At 37.6% G+C, this 12583-nt stretch overlaps 1 protein-coding gene across 4 annotated transcripts in view; it reads right to left on the reverse strand.

Moving 5' to 3' along the window:
- Positions 1-596: 596 nt before the first annotated feature.
- The window catches only part of LOC126342297 (septin-2), a 314504-nt gene continuing 302517 nt past the window's right edge, over positions 597-12583 (reverse strand). For all 4 annotated transcript variants that reach the window (XM_050001846.1, XM_050001845.1, XM_050001844.1 and 1 more), the window contains exons 8-9: positions 2012-2096; positions 597-887 (exon numbers count right to left, since the gene is read on the reverse strand). In XM_050001846.1, coding sequence (XP_049857803.1) covers positions 753-887; positions 2012-2096 — 220 coding nt within the window. In that variant the 3' untranslated portion in view covers positions 597-752. The remainder of the gene's footprint in view (positions 888-2011; positions 2097-12583) is intronic.

The following is a 12583-nucleotide window of genomic DNA, read 5'->3' on the forward strand; positions in this document are numbered from 1 at the left end:
AAAGTAAAAGATTCCTCCATCAAAGCTTTTTTAAATAAGACTGCCTAGAGTCTTATCGCAGCACTTTCCACAGGCAGTTTTCAAGTGTGTTCGTGCGTGCATGCACGCACCGAGGGAGGTGGGGATGCATTTGATCTTTTAGGCAATTTCTGAAAGTTGAAATACATACTTCCTGTCTTGTTTAAGAGAGAGAGTATTTGCTAACTGAAGGTGAGATATTTGTGATCTGTATTGTTCTATTGTTAAATTGGGCTGTTCTGCATTTGACTGAATAGTTTCCTTTCCTACTTACAAGTCGCAACAGTTCCCTTTCCTATTTACAAGTCGCAATGTTTTATCCCAACAAATCTTTCGGTGTGCCATTTTAAAGATTATAACATCAGTTAAAAATTAAGTGAAAGGTGAAGAGGGAGGAGGAAGACAGGATGTTTCATCGTATTATAGATTTTCAGTTATTTGAGGTCTCTGCATGCTGTGTACCACTTCAAGTCAAAGAACACTGACAAAATATGTATACTTGCTATTTGAATTAACTAACTATACTCTTCTCATCCATTGGCAATTGGTCAACTGATAGCCTCTTATTACAAGTAACATAAAAGGAAATAAAAAAAATTATAAATATTTCTTTACATAACAACTGAGTACAATCCATTCAAAGCTGACATGTATACATATAAAACAGTCGAACAATTCTACATACAAAATCTTCAACACAAAATATTTGATTATTTAAAGACAAATTATCAGTTTCAGACATTAACAACACTGTCTTGTGGTTCTTGAGATGACTGCCGACCTGGACTCATTTGACGAAACATCGGACTTGCACCTGTTGCCTTTAGCCTCTCTTGCATTTGTGTTAGCATGTCCTGCATGCGCCGAATCTGTCCAGAGAAAATTGTGTAATTAATTGTTTTTGTTTTTACCTTTCCCCAAAGTGTATGAAATGATTGTGCTTCACAGTTATGTAATACTTTTATACATTACAGAACAGTGCTGGAGTAGTGGTCTACACAATCAAAGGTCACAGAAAATACCAGTGAAATAATTTCTTTCTTTAGCTCTGCAAGATCTTTATTTTGCAGGTGTCAAACTGAGAGGCAATTGACAACTTATGTTCTCCCAAGAAAAAAAATGTGTTAGTATTCAGTTGCAGTCTTTCACCAATAAATGTGAAGATTTGAGGGAATAAAATAGGTCTGTAATTAGTATCTCCACTTTTGTAGGTAGTGGTTAGTACTACATATTTAAGTGGCTTGGGGAAGACATACTTTCAGTCACTGACTGATTAAGAAGCAAACTCTAGAAGAAGGAGCCTTTTTATCACCAAAATGTGTTACTACTTTGTTAGAAACGCTATAGTGCCACCAAAATAACACATTTCCTTTGATTTTCTTGTGGCGTCTTTGATAGTTTAAGCTGTATTAGTAACAGAAAGTTTTCTTCTTGCAAAACTCATGTATGCTACGAAGCTTTAGCCTATCGTGCTTCTGTTGAAAATTCCAAACCATCTCTGATCTTAACACAGTTTTAGTATTCTATGAATGTTATGTTCCTAATATACAACAGATCCAAAGGTTGGATGATTCTGTCATTGTCTTATAAATAAGTGTTGTTTGCCATGAAACACTGCTTTCACCAGTTGTTAAAAAATGTTGTCAAGAGCCTACAAAGTCACTTCACCTCTAAGGGAGCTTCATATTTAACTGTCTTTCAGAGGGTTAAGAGGCACCATGCAATCAGAAGCATTTCCATGACAGAAGCTGATACAAATAAAGATAAACAAGGATGGATCCAGCATGTAACTGAATATAAGTGATTATGCAGTTACACATGTCCATATTCTCTCTCTCTCTCTCTCTCTCTCTCTCTCTCTCTCTCCCTCTCATATGTGAAGTTTTCTATAAATCACTTCCTTGTTTTACATTTCCAAATTGTTATAGAAAAATATCCCAATATTACTAACCATTGTTTAACAAACCTAAGCTCCTACATACACGGAACTCACCTCTTCATCCTTTTGTAAAAGGAGACGATCAGTGTCACTGATGGTCACTGGTTCATATGCGGGACCAGAATCTCTCTTCAGTTTGCTGAAACCAGATACAGATGAATAAACATTATTGCCTTGGAGGGCATATAAAAAATCAGATACTTCACAGACTGCATTCTATAGTATGGACTCAAACTGTTCCTTGCATGTATCCACATATAATAAGTAACACAAGTGCCACAGCACATAATTACTAATTGTGAAAACATTATCTTAGTAGATACTACAAATGGTCATATCTCTGAGAGCTCAAGCCAAATATTAAAAATAGTGTGCAATGATATATGTAAGAAAGTATGGAGGTACAAGAAAATACCCTCCGAGACCAACATTGACTTAGACACGGCTTGTGGTAGGAAACCTGGCAAGCAGTGTATCAGACTAAAGAAGTAGAAAATAAGTGGGAAAAAATTCATAGATACTTTAACGGGACACACTGACAGCAGATTTCCTTTAATGGAAGTAAATCTCAACAAAATATCAATGTTGTACATGAAACATGGAAACATGTAACATTAGATGTTAATACTAAACAGCTGAAAGGGAAAAATGGAAGAATATATGGGCTACATAGATATACAAATTTAAATATGCATAAAGAGCTATTACTGGCAATATAAACAACCGAAAAACAAACACAAAAATAGAGACACTAAAAACTCAAAATGTAAACTCACAGAGACAAAGGTCAGATTGTTTTGTAAAATCTTGCTGATCTTTATTCAAGGGACTGAAGGACAACCAATCTAGAAATAAAATCAGTGATCTAAAAATAACTTAAAAAGTTAACATGTAAGCGATCCAGTTACAGTAAATAATTTTTTTTGAATGATTATTTTATAGATGTTGTGGAAAGTGACTTAAAAATAAAAAACAACAACAACAGTGCACCCCCAACTCCACCAATTATAACTGTGACAGGTTCCTGAGGTTCCTAGGTACTTCAGAAATATCATACCATGCTAAGACCTCAGTGCAACAGACTAGGACTTCATCAGAAGAGAGTACATGTTCGTAGCTTCTTGCAGAGACAGTTCTGCTGCAGTATGGATAATCACAGTGTTCAATTGAAATGACACAATCCACTGGAAAGTTGAAGAACCCTGGACAGTACCATTCTAAATTGTGCACAGATTCACTGTGAATTTCTGGCAGTATATGGATCAAATGCAATTTTGTGTCCAGCCATAGAGAAATGGTGCCAACAATTTGATCAAGGCCACACAGACAGGAGTGATGGTGATAGGGAAGGAAGGCCATTGATATTGACCAGAGATGACAATATTTACGGAATGAAGGAGAAACATCTGGGAGAAAAATATTTTCCGACAATGAGGACATTCACGCAGCAGTTCTCAAATGGCAAAATTTTCTGACTTGTTAACAGAGCCTTTGTGACTATGTTGGAAAACAGTGTCATGTATCTGTAGCACTTTGATGTTTAGTGCAGCATTTAGTAAAACTTACTTGGCCTACCATAGTAATGTGTAACCTATTTTTTGAAGTACCCTCATAGATACAAAGCCTGTTCTTCAGCTGATAAAAAAGGTGAAGAAAAAAAAAGTCCTGAAGGTGAGACAGAGTTTCTCCATTCCTATTTAAAAAAGTAAGCTAAACAAATAAAGATTACTTAATTACTATTTGCAGAAACATTATTTTATCAAATTTTGTAAATGGTCATATCACATATCACCACTGGTTCATTTAATTGTCTATTGTCCAGGAAAGGTGTATTTCCCAGTAATGTGAAGTTGATAATTGTCAAGCCACTGTTTAAATGTGGAAATGATAAACATATCTGAAACTGCAGACCTATTGCCTCAGTTTCCACCTTAAATTAACATGTCAAAAAAAGTTATAATAAAATACATGCTAGATAGTAAGGATACATTAGGGGATTTCCAGCATGTTTTCAGGAAAAGTGGAACAATATCAGTATCAGTGTACTTTATATACAACACTCTTCAAAAAATTGACTGAAGTAAGTGTGTAGTTGGAGACTTTTAGTCTTTATCTTGAGGAAGTGTTTTGACGTTACTAGTCATATATGACAAATTGACAACAAAACACTGAAATATTGTGGATAAAGGGAACATCACTGACAGGAAAAGATCCTGATTGAGCCCTAAAATTTGGTGTAGCACACAGCTCAACATTGGGACCATATATTATAATAAGACATTGAAGTGGCCTCCCAAGTCCTAAAAATAATGAACCATTCATCACCATGTACATCTGGTCCTTGGTAATCTTCAAAAGAAGTTCAGAACTTCATAGTGAAAACATCATCGTTTTGAAAGTGAAAATTTAATGGTTAACCTATCGAAAACCAAAGTAATGTACTTTCAGCCTGTTGGGCAAAATGAACAAAATGTGAAGAATAAAAGTCTGATGGGCAACACAAGCCTAATTTGCAAGGTTTTAGGTGCATTTTATGATAAACTAACCTAGAAACAACAATTTTATCATGAAAGTAATACACTGATAAGCCACAACATTATGACAACTACCCATTGCGACACTGGATGCCATGTGGGGGAGTTGCAGGCACATGATGCAGTAACAAATGTATCTAAGCAGAGCTGACATGGATGGGGGATCACCATAGCAACAACATGGGCTGCAAATGGGAAATTCCATTCAGATAAATGACTTTGACAAAGAGCAGATTATTATTATGCAGAGCTTGTGAATGAATATCTCAAAAATGTTGAAGCTGGTCGAATGTTCACATGCTACTTTCTTCAGTATCTTATGGAAAGAGGTAGAGGACAGCACACTATCACTAGCAGCTAAATAGTTGGACATCCATGGCTCTTCACAGAACATGGGATTCAGTCTCTCGTCTGCTCATAAGTAGGCTAGATGATCTGTGGCATCTTTGCCAAAAGAGCACAATGTGGGTGCACCTAAGAACATCAATTATGACTGCAGTAGGCACAGGACCATCTGGATTTGACTGTTGATCAGTGCAAACGTGTCAGCTCTTCAGGTGAATTTCATTTTTGCTACACTAGATCAATTGTCATCAAGCCACAGACACAGGCCATGGGAGACATTCTCCTGCACGTGCATGGTACCTGTGGCAGTAATCCCTTCTTTCTTGATGTCTTCCCTCAAGACTATGTTGTCTTACAACTGTCCATATCTCAGAGCCAGAACTGCACTACAGTGGTTTTTGAGGGGCATTATAGAGAACTCATGTTGATGTCTCAGTGACCAAACTGGCACAATGTGATCATCTGGTAGAGAATAAACATACAATTGTACAGCTCACAGCACAAATATCCTTTTTTAAAATCAGTATTGCATTGTGGTTCAGTTGAACAGCCTCCAGGAATAAGCTGGCAATGACATAAATGGCATTTTTCTACATCATTTTCACATCCTTTAAGCAGACCATACCTACAGGAACTGAGAGTATCTTCTGTCGTTGAGCAAACACTAAGTACCTGCATACAGTGCTTCTCGTAATTGGGTTATTACCTAACATGAAAGTTGGATTCCTGTTTAGGGAGATTTTTCCCGCAAGCAGCATGTATGTAGTTTTATTTGCACCTATTGTTAATGCTTCTACATCATCCATGCATCCTCGAGAGCATGTGGTTTACATTTGCTACAAGCTTGCATGTCTATAATCTCCAAAGATCACTACCAAGATATAATTAACGTAAGCCATAACTCCATTTGCTTCATCAGCCCCAACTAGCAGTCCCAGCAGCATCTCAATTGTTAGGTCACAAAATATAATGTCCACATGTTGAGCCTTGTGGACAACCCTTTGTTTTTTATTTATTTTTTGTTTACCTTTTGCTGTGCAGCAAACCACTCAACTGTGTAACCCTTATAGTAGGGATTTTGGGATCTGAAGACTTCTTAGGCAAAATAGCAGGCCACTGTAAGTTATAGAATGTGCCTGTGATGTTGATCACACTGTGCACAATATTTCCTGTTTGCCCTGTTTACAATTTGAAGAGCCTGATTAATGGTATAATCTATTGATTTATCTGCAAAAGCCAAACTGGCATGCGCTGGAGCACATGCATAGAAGACACTCCTGAACTTGTACTAATGTATTAAACATATTCGTCTATAGCTCTTTAGCTCTGTGGGATCCTTATCGAGTGTGAGATCCTTATCAAGGCCTTTTATCACAGTAACTGCAAATGCAGGTTTCCAGGTCTCTGGTGCCCTGCTGTATCTCAGTATCTTGTTCAACACACGTATTAAGAATGGCACAATCATTCGAACTACTTTCTGTATCACTTCCAAACAGATACCATTTCGACCCAGTGCCTTGCCATGCTTAGGATGAAGTAGTGGTTTTGATTGCCATTCTTGAGTAAGTGGGAGCAGGACATCATTGTTACTATATTCAGAACTTATCTGCTTGTGGAGCTTTGGTTGATGGTTGTTACCTGTATTTGCAGTTTCATCTGGCAAAAGAGTGTTTAGCAAATATTCAGTGAAGTTCCTCCAGTCTTTTGTCATTGTTACATCAGTCTTGTGAAGGATAGACAGGAAGTAATGGTATGAACAAGATAACTTAAGTATTAGTAGATTCAATAAGTCAGCTTTGTAGTGTTTTGAAGAATTCATACAGAGTGTTTTTAATACAGGAACAAAATACCTTGTTTTCATAGTGATTTTAAAGATAGATCATTTTTGGAGAGTATGATAAAAAGTAGGATGTCAGGAGCTGTTATAAGTGAAAACTGGTGAGCAAATCTCTAGAATGGATGCTGCAGTGGTACCTAATTTACAAGAGGACATTACAATGGGATCAAATTGGTTAAAATTAAGTTTAAGTTCCACATTCTGAACCTAGATAGGCCAATCACACCTGAACAACTTTTGTCTCTCTCTGCCAATAGCATCACTGGATGTGTTGTAGAGGGGAACATGGACAGGAAACTGCTCTTCCTGTTGTCGTGTTTATTGACCTAGGAAACACTACTAATCGGTCACATAGCTCCTCAGCTGTTATTGCAAGACTGAATGCATCTAAAATCAGTCCTTCCAACAAAGGAAAATCTTTGGCAGCCATGATGACCGTCAGCTATGGAGGCAGGGATTGATGAAGGATTAACACTGAAATGATTACAGGAGAAATGGGATTTTTTGACACGATGGATCCTCATTCACTTTTGGCATCTGATTTTCCACAAAACTGAACTGTCAGGCTGTGGTTAAAGGAGGAGACTAATATAAGAAAGTAAGAATAATTACTAATCAGAATGAATATTACATACCAACACAAAAAGAAGAAAGTGATTTGTCACAAGAAATAAAATGGGAGATAGTTGTGGAAAAGAAATGGAGCAGGTGCATCAAGCGAGTTCACCATATTCTTTTGCAGGTGTAAGACCTACTAAGGAGACTGCCTACAATACGCTTGTCTGTCCTCTTTTAGAGTACTGGTGCACCGTTTGGGATCCTTACCAGATAGGACTCATGGTGTACATAGAAAAAGTTCAAACAAAGGCAACACTTTTTGTATTATCACGAAATATGGGAGAGAGTGTCACAGAAATGATACAGGATTTGGGCTGGACATCATTAAAAGAAAGGTATTTTTCGTTGCGACTAAATTTCATTCACCAACTTTCTCCTCCGAATGCGAAAATATTTTGTTGACACTGACTTACATAGGGAGGAATGATCACCATGATAAAATAAGGGAAATCAGAACTCGTACGGAAAGATATAGGTGTTCATTCTTTCCACACGCTATATGAGATTGGAATAACAGAGAATTGTGATGGTGGTTCAATGAACCCTCTACCAGGCACTTAAATGTGATTTGCAGAGTATCGATGTAGATGTAAGTAACCTTTATCACGGGAAACCATAGTTGTAGCAGCACCACCTTGTAAGATGAAGATAAAGCCACATATTTCGTAACTCAGGCAAAGAAAGCTGCAGTAGAAAAAGACTTACAAAAATGGTAGTGTCTGGAATAACAGCCTATTATTCACAATAAACGAAAATGATGAAGATGTGAGATTAGTGCTTTATGCACAGAAAGATACCCAAATTAGCAATGGGAGAGAGAGAGAGAGAGAGAGAGAGAGAGAGAGAGAGAGAGAGAGAGAGAGAGAGATACTGAAATTTATTGTTATTTATCCAACAAAGAAAACCATCCACAGAAAATAAATGGCAAAACATAATGAAGATGTGATGGTGGTGGTATTCAACAATAAAATGTTGAGTTTACTGCAGAAAAAAGAATCTCCCAATTCAGAAAGGGACTACAAAAGAAAAGCACAATTGTCATCACCAATGCAAATTTTCATTGTAATTTTATGTCATTGAGGGCACATTTAATAGACTGAGTGAGGCGGCACAGTGGTTAGCACACTGGACTCATATTCGGCAGGATGATGGTTCAAACCTGTGTCCAGCAATCCTGATTTAGATTTTCCTCAATTTCCTTAAATCGCTTCAGGCAAAAACGGTGATGGTTCCTTTGAAAGGGCATGGCAGATTTCCCTCCTTAATCCGATGGGACCAATGACCTTGCTGTTTGGTCCTCTCCCCTATATCAACCAACCAACCTAAGTCATTTAGTGGCAGCAATGGACACCCAGTTGCTCTATTTAAACTGGGGTATTAACACTGACAAAGGTAGTTAGGTTTCTTTTAAGACACTGGGATTTTAAACATGACAGTTGAGAATGATATTCTTGACCAAGCGGGAGTTTTAATGAACATAGAGGAAGTTGTTATTAGGAAGCCCAGAAGCTCCTCATGTATATATTCATATAGCACAGAACCAAAGTTAAAAAGATATAAAAGCTCTGTTAGTGACACACAAAGTAATCTATTGAAGATTTAATGACTGGTTGGATTTCAACAAAGGAGTAGTCCACCAACGTCAGAATGAAGATAATTAAAAAAAATCGTAAATCAGACCTATAAGAAAGTTATCAGGAGAAAGAATATTGTCAAAAACAAATTTTAGGTCAACACGTTTTATTCGTGAGAATGACCTATGTTCTACTGAGGATGCTCATGCTCATGAAAAGATGGTTCATATTTATACGAAACATTTTATGTATTGGATAAATATCTGCTCTGTGCACCCCAATTTGTGATCTGTGGAGACAGTGCATACACAGTGACAAGGCATAATGTAGTGGGTGCAGTAGCACTTGCTGGACATGGATGTTTCCGCCTTGGTGACACTCCTTGAAGATGTCATGAACACCTCAGGGAAAACTGAAGTACTGTAATTTAAATGCTCAAGACAAATGAAGACTATGAATCTTAGATATTAGATTGAGTTCAATGTGGTTGGATATATTGATTGATGCATTTAAGTTTATAAGTTACTAATATTTTGATGTGTCTTTACAACTGATATAAACAGTACGAACAATACAGATGATTACAGCTGAAGAAAGGTTCATCATTCAGTAGTTAGAAGTGGTGTGGCACACACTTACAGCATCACACTGCCTGGAATAAATCTTTGCACAGTTATGGTATGGAGCAGCCAGACCACGAGAACGAAACTAAAAGTGTGCCCGTAGTGGAAGAAGAACAGTCAAAGGTAATGTTGACCACATCACTCTGAAAGATATGGAAGCAGAGTAGGACCTAACTTTAACACAGCACAAAATTCATTGCCTTAGTTGGAGAATTTATTGGCTTGATCAGGGGAAAATTATTGATGTTTTCTTTGCCATAAGTCTTTCTTGAAATTAAAAGGAGAATAAATTCAGTTTCAGCTCCTAGCTGACCTAACTAAGCATCTCAGTAACATAAATCTGCCATTGCAAGTTGAAGAGATGCTAATAGTTGACAAGCACAACTAAATCATAGTGTCCATGGAAATGTCGTGTTTACTTTAGAGGAAGGAAGATCAGAGTTTAACATCCCATCAACTGTACAGCCATTAGAGATGGGGAACAGTTAGGATTATGGAAGGATGAGAAAGGAAATTGGCCATGCTCTTTTCAGAGTAACCATCCTGGAATTTGCTTCAAGTAATTTACAGAAACGTGGAAAATCTAAATCTGGATGGAGATTTGAACTGTCATCCTCCTGAATGCAAATCCAGTGTGCTAACTACTATCCCACCTCACTTGCTGGGTATGAGAGGCAAATCAGTAATGGAATTTTAAGGTTTTGTAATTTTATGGCTTCTTCAAGACTACCTGAAGGTACCAGTATTGTTAAGTACAGCACAAAACATTTCCCAAGCTGCACAAAAATGCTGCACAGATCATGTGCATATTTTGGTCTACATATTCATATGAGCATGTTATGGAACAGGCAGACTATTACTCCCATATTTCAGAGATGCCGAGTCACAGACAGGCCAACTAAAAGGTTGTCAAATAAGAAGCTTTTGGCCAAAAAGACCTTCACTGGAATTAGACAACACACAACTCACACACACGACCACAGTTGGCTGCCGAGGCCAGACTGCGAGCAATTGTGCACGATAGGAGTAGCAAGTTGAGTGGTGGGGGTAGCTGAGGCAGGGAGGGGGAGGGAGAGCAGCGTATGCATGGGGAATGGTAAAGTGGTGGTAATTCGAGAAAGTTGGTGTTGGTAGCAAGGATCCAGGTCTCACAAGCTGTGAAGCAGTCATTAAAATGACGAATGTTGTGTTAGGCAGCATGCTCAGCAACTGGATGGTCCAGCTTTTTCTTGACCACAGTTTGTCAGTGGCTATTCATGCGGACAGACAGCTTGTTAGTCTTTCCTTCTCATCCCGTATGGTAAGTCTCTCCTGACCCGGGGTTGTGGGTGACTTTTCTGAACTGTACCCCTTTCCCTAAACCTCTCCAGCCCCTTTTCTTCACCCTCTTCCTTCCCTTTTAACTCTTCTGGCAGAAGAAGGAGCCTCTGGCTCCAAAAACTTTTGAAAGTTAAGTACCTTTGTGTGTGTGTGTGTGTGTGTGTGTGTGTGTGTGTGTGTGTGTGTGTGTGTGTGTGTGTTTCCCCCTGCCGCCACTCAATGAGTAGACTTTCTATCCATCCATGTACATTATATTATCAATAATTGATTATTTTCTTTCCTTGCCATGTACTGCAGGATAATACAACATGCTACAATGCTCGTTGTGTGTGTACATGATTTTGAAGAGCACCAGGATGAGTTTTATGTATTCCCCTGGCCACTAAACACCCATGATTTAAACCTAACTGAGAATCTGTGGCCCACCTCGATCAGGCTGTTTGAGTTATGGATTTTCAACTGAGAAACCGAGCACAGCTGGCCAATGTCACTGGAATCAGCATGGTTTCACATTCCTGATGGTACCTTCCAGAACCTCTCTGATCCACTTCCTGCACTTCTCACAGCAGTCCGCAATGCTAAAGGCGATTATTCAGGCTTTTGACAGATGGTCACATTAATGTGACTGGACAATGTAAGTCACTGAATTATATCACAAATGAAGCATATCATACCAAGTAGGGTCAAAGTGAGTAATTGCTGAGAGTATCGCATTCAGACACACTTTTTACAAGATAATTATCAAATCATTTGAGCTTGATTTCCAGTAGCAATAATTATCAAGCAGATTTAAAGAACAGAGGTTTCTTTTGACACCTATGAGCTTATTAAACTAATTTATCAGACTATTAAGCAATGGTGAATTCAAACATGGTTGTGTAATTAAAGTAGACATGAACCTCGGCTTTGTTAGGGTGATCATGGTTCATTCTTGGTTTTTTATAGACTACTTCGTCATAAATCTTATAGAACATGGTTTCTCTCTTAACATTTCTGTGCAACTGTCTTACAGCCATTAAAATTTTTATTGTAGCCAAAATAAGTAATGATCTAATACACAGTGCTGTAACATCAATAAGTGCAGAAGCATCAAATACTATTTCATCCTGAACTCTCCCAAATTTTATTTGTTTCTTTCTTTCTTTCTTTGAAAAAATCTGTTGTCTCCTCCAGTTATAGAGCTGCTGTTCACCTGCCATTGACAGCTTAATATTTACTTGATTGCAGTGGTATTTTTCAAAGAAAATATGTTTTACATTCATAGGTACTAAATACTATTTGTGCTACACTAGCAACCTGTCTTGGCTTTGCTTGTGTATCATTAAGTACATACAGCTGGCAAATTCTTCAAATATGTACAGAAACACAAAAACCTTCCTCCTGAATCAGTCTGTCAGTTAGCAAAAATCATATAAAAATTCCTATAATAGTTACTGGGATCAGGCATAACACATGAACAGAAAAATTTGGTAGGAGACATTAAAATATAATATGTATAGATTACTACTTCTCATACAGCTTTTTAACAAATGTTTCTACTTGCTATGTAGCTAACAGAACCTTTTGATCCTTGAATCTAGATTTTGAGATAATTTGTAGAAAGAGTGGCTAATGAGGCTTTTTTTTTTTTTTAATTTTCTACCTTGATGTAATGGGAAGGCTTTTCAAAAGATACTTCACAATTATCCCAATATTGCACAAAATGAAATATAATATAGAGGAAAAGGTTTCAATAACTCTGCTTAGACAAAGGGCAACTCTGGAAATTTTAAGTA

The sequence above is a fragment of the Schistocerca gregaria genome, chromosome 1, assembly GCF_023897955.1.
Source record: "Schistocerca gregaria isolate iqSchGreg1 chromosome 1, iqSchGreg1.2, whole genome shotgun sequence".
Lineage (NCBI taxonomy): Eukaryota > Metazoa > Arthropoda > Insecta > Orthoptera > Acrididae > Schistocerca > Schistocerca gregaria.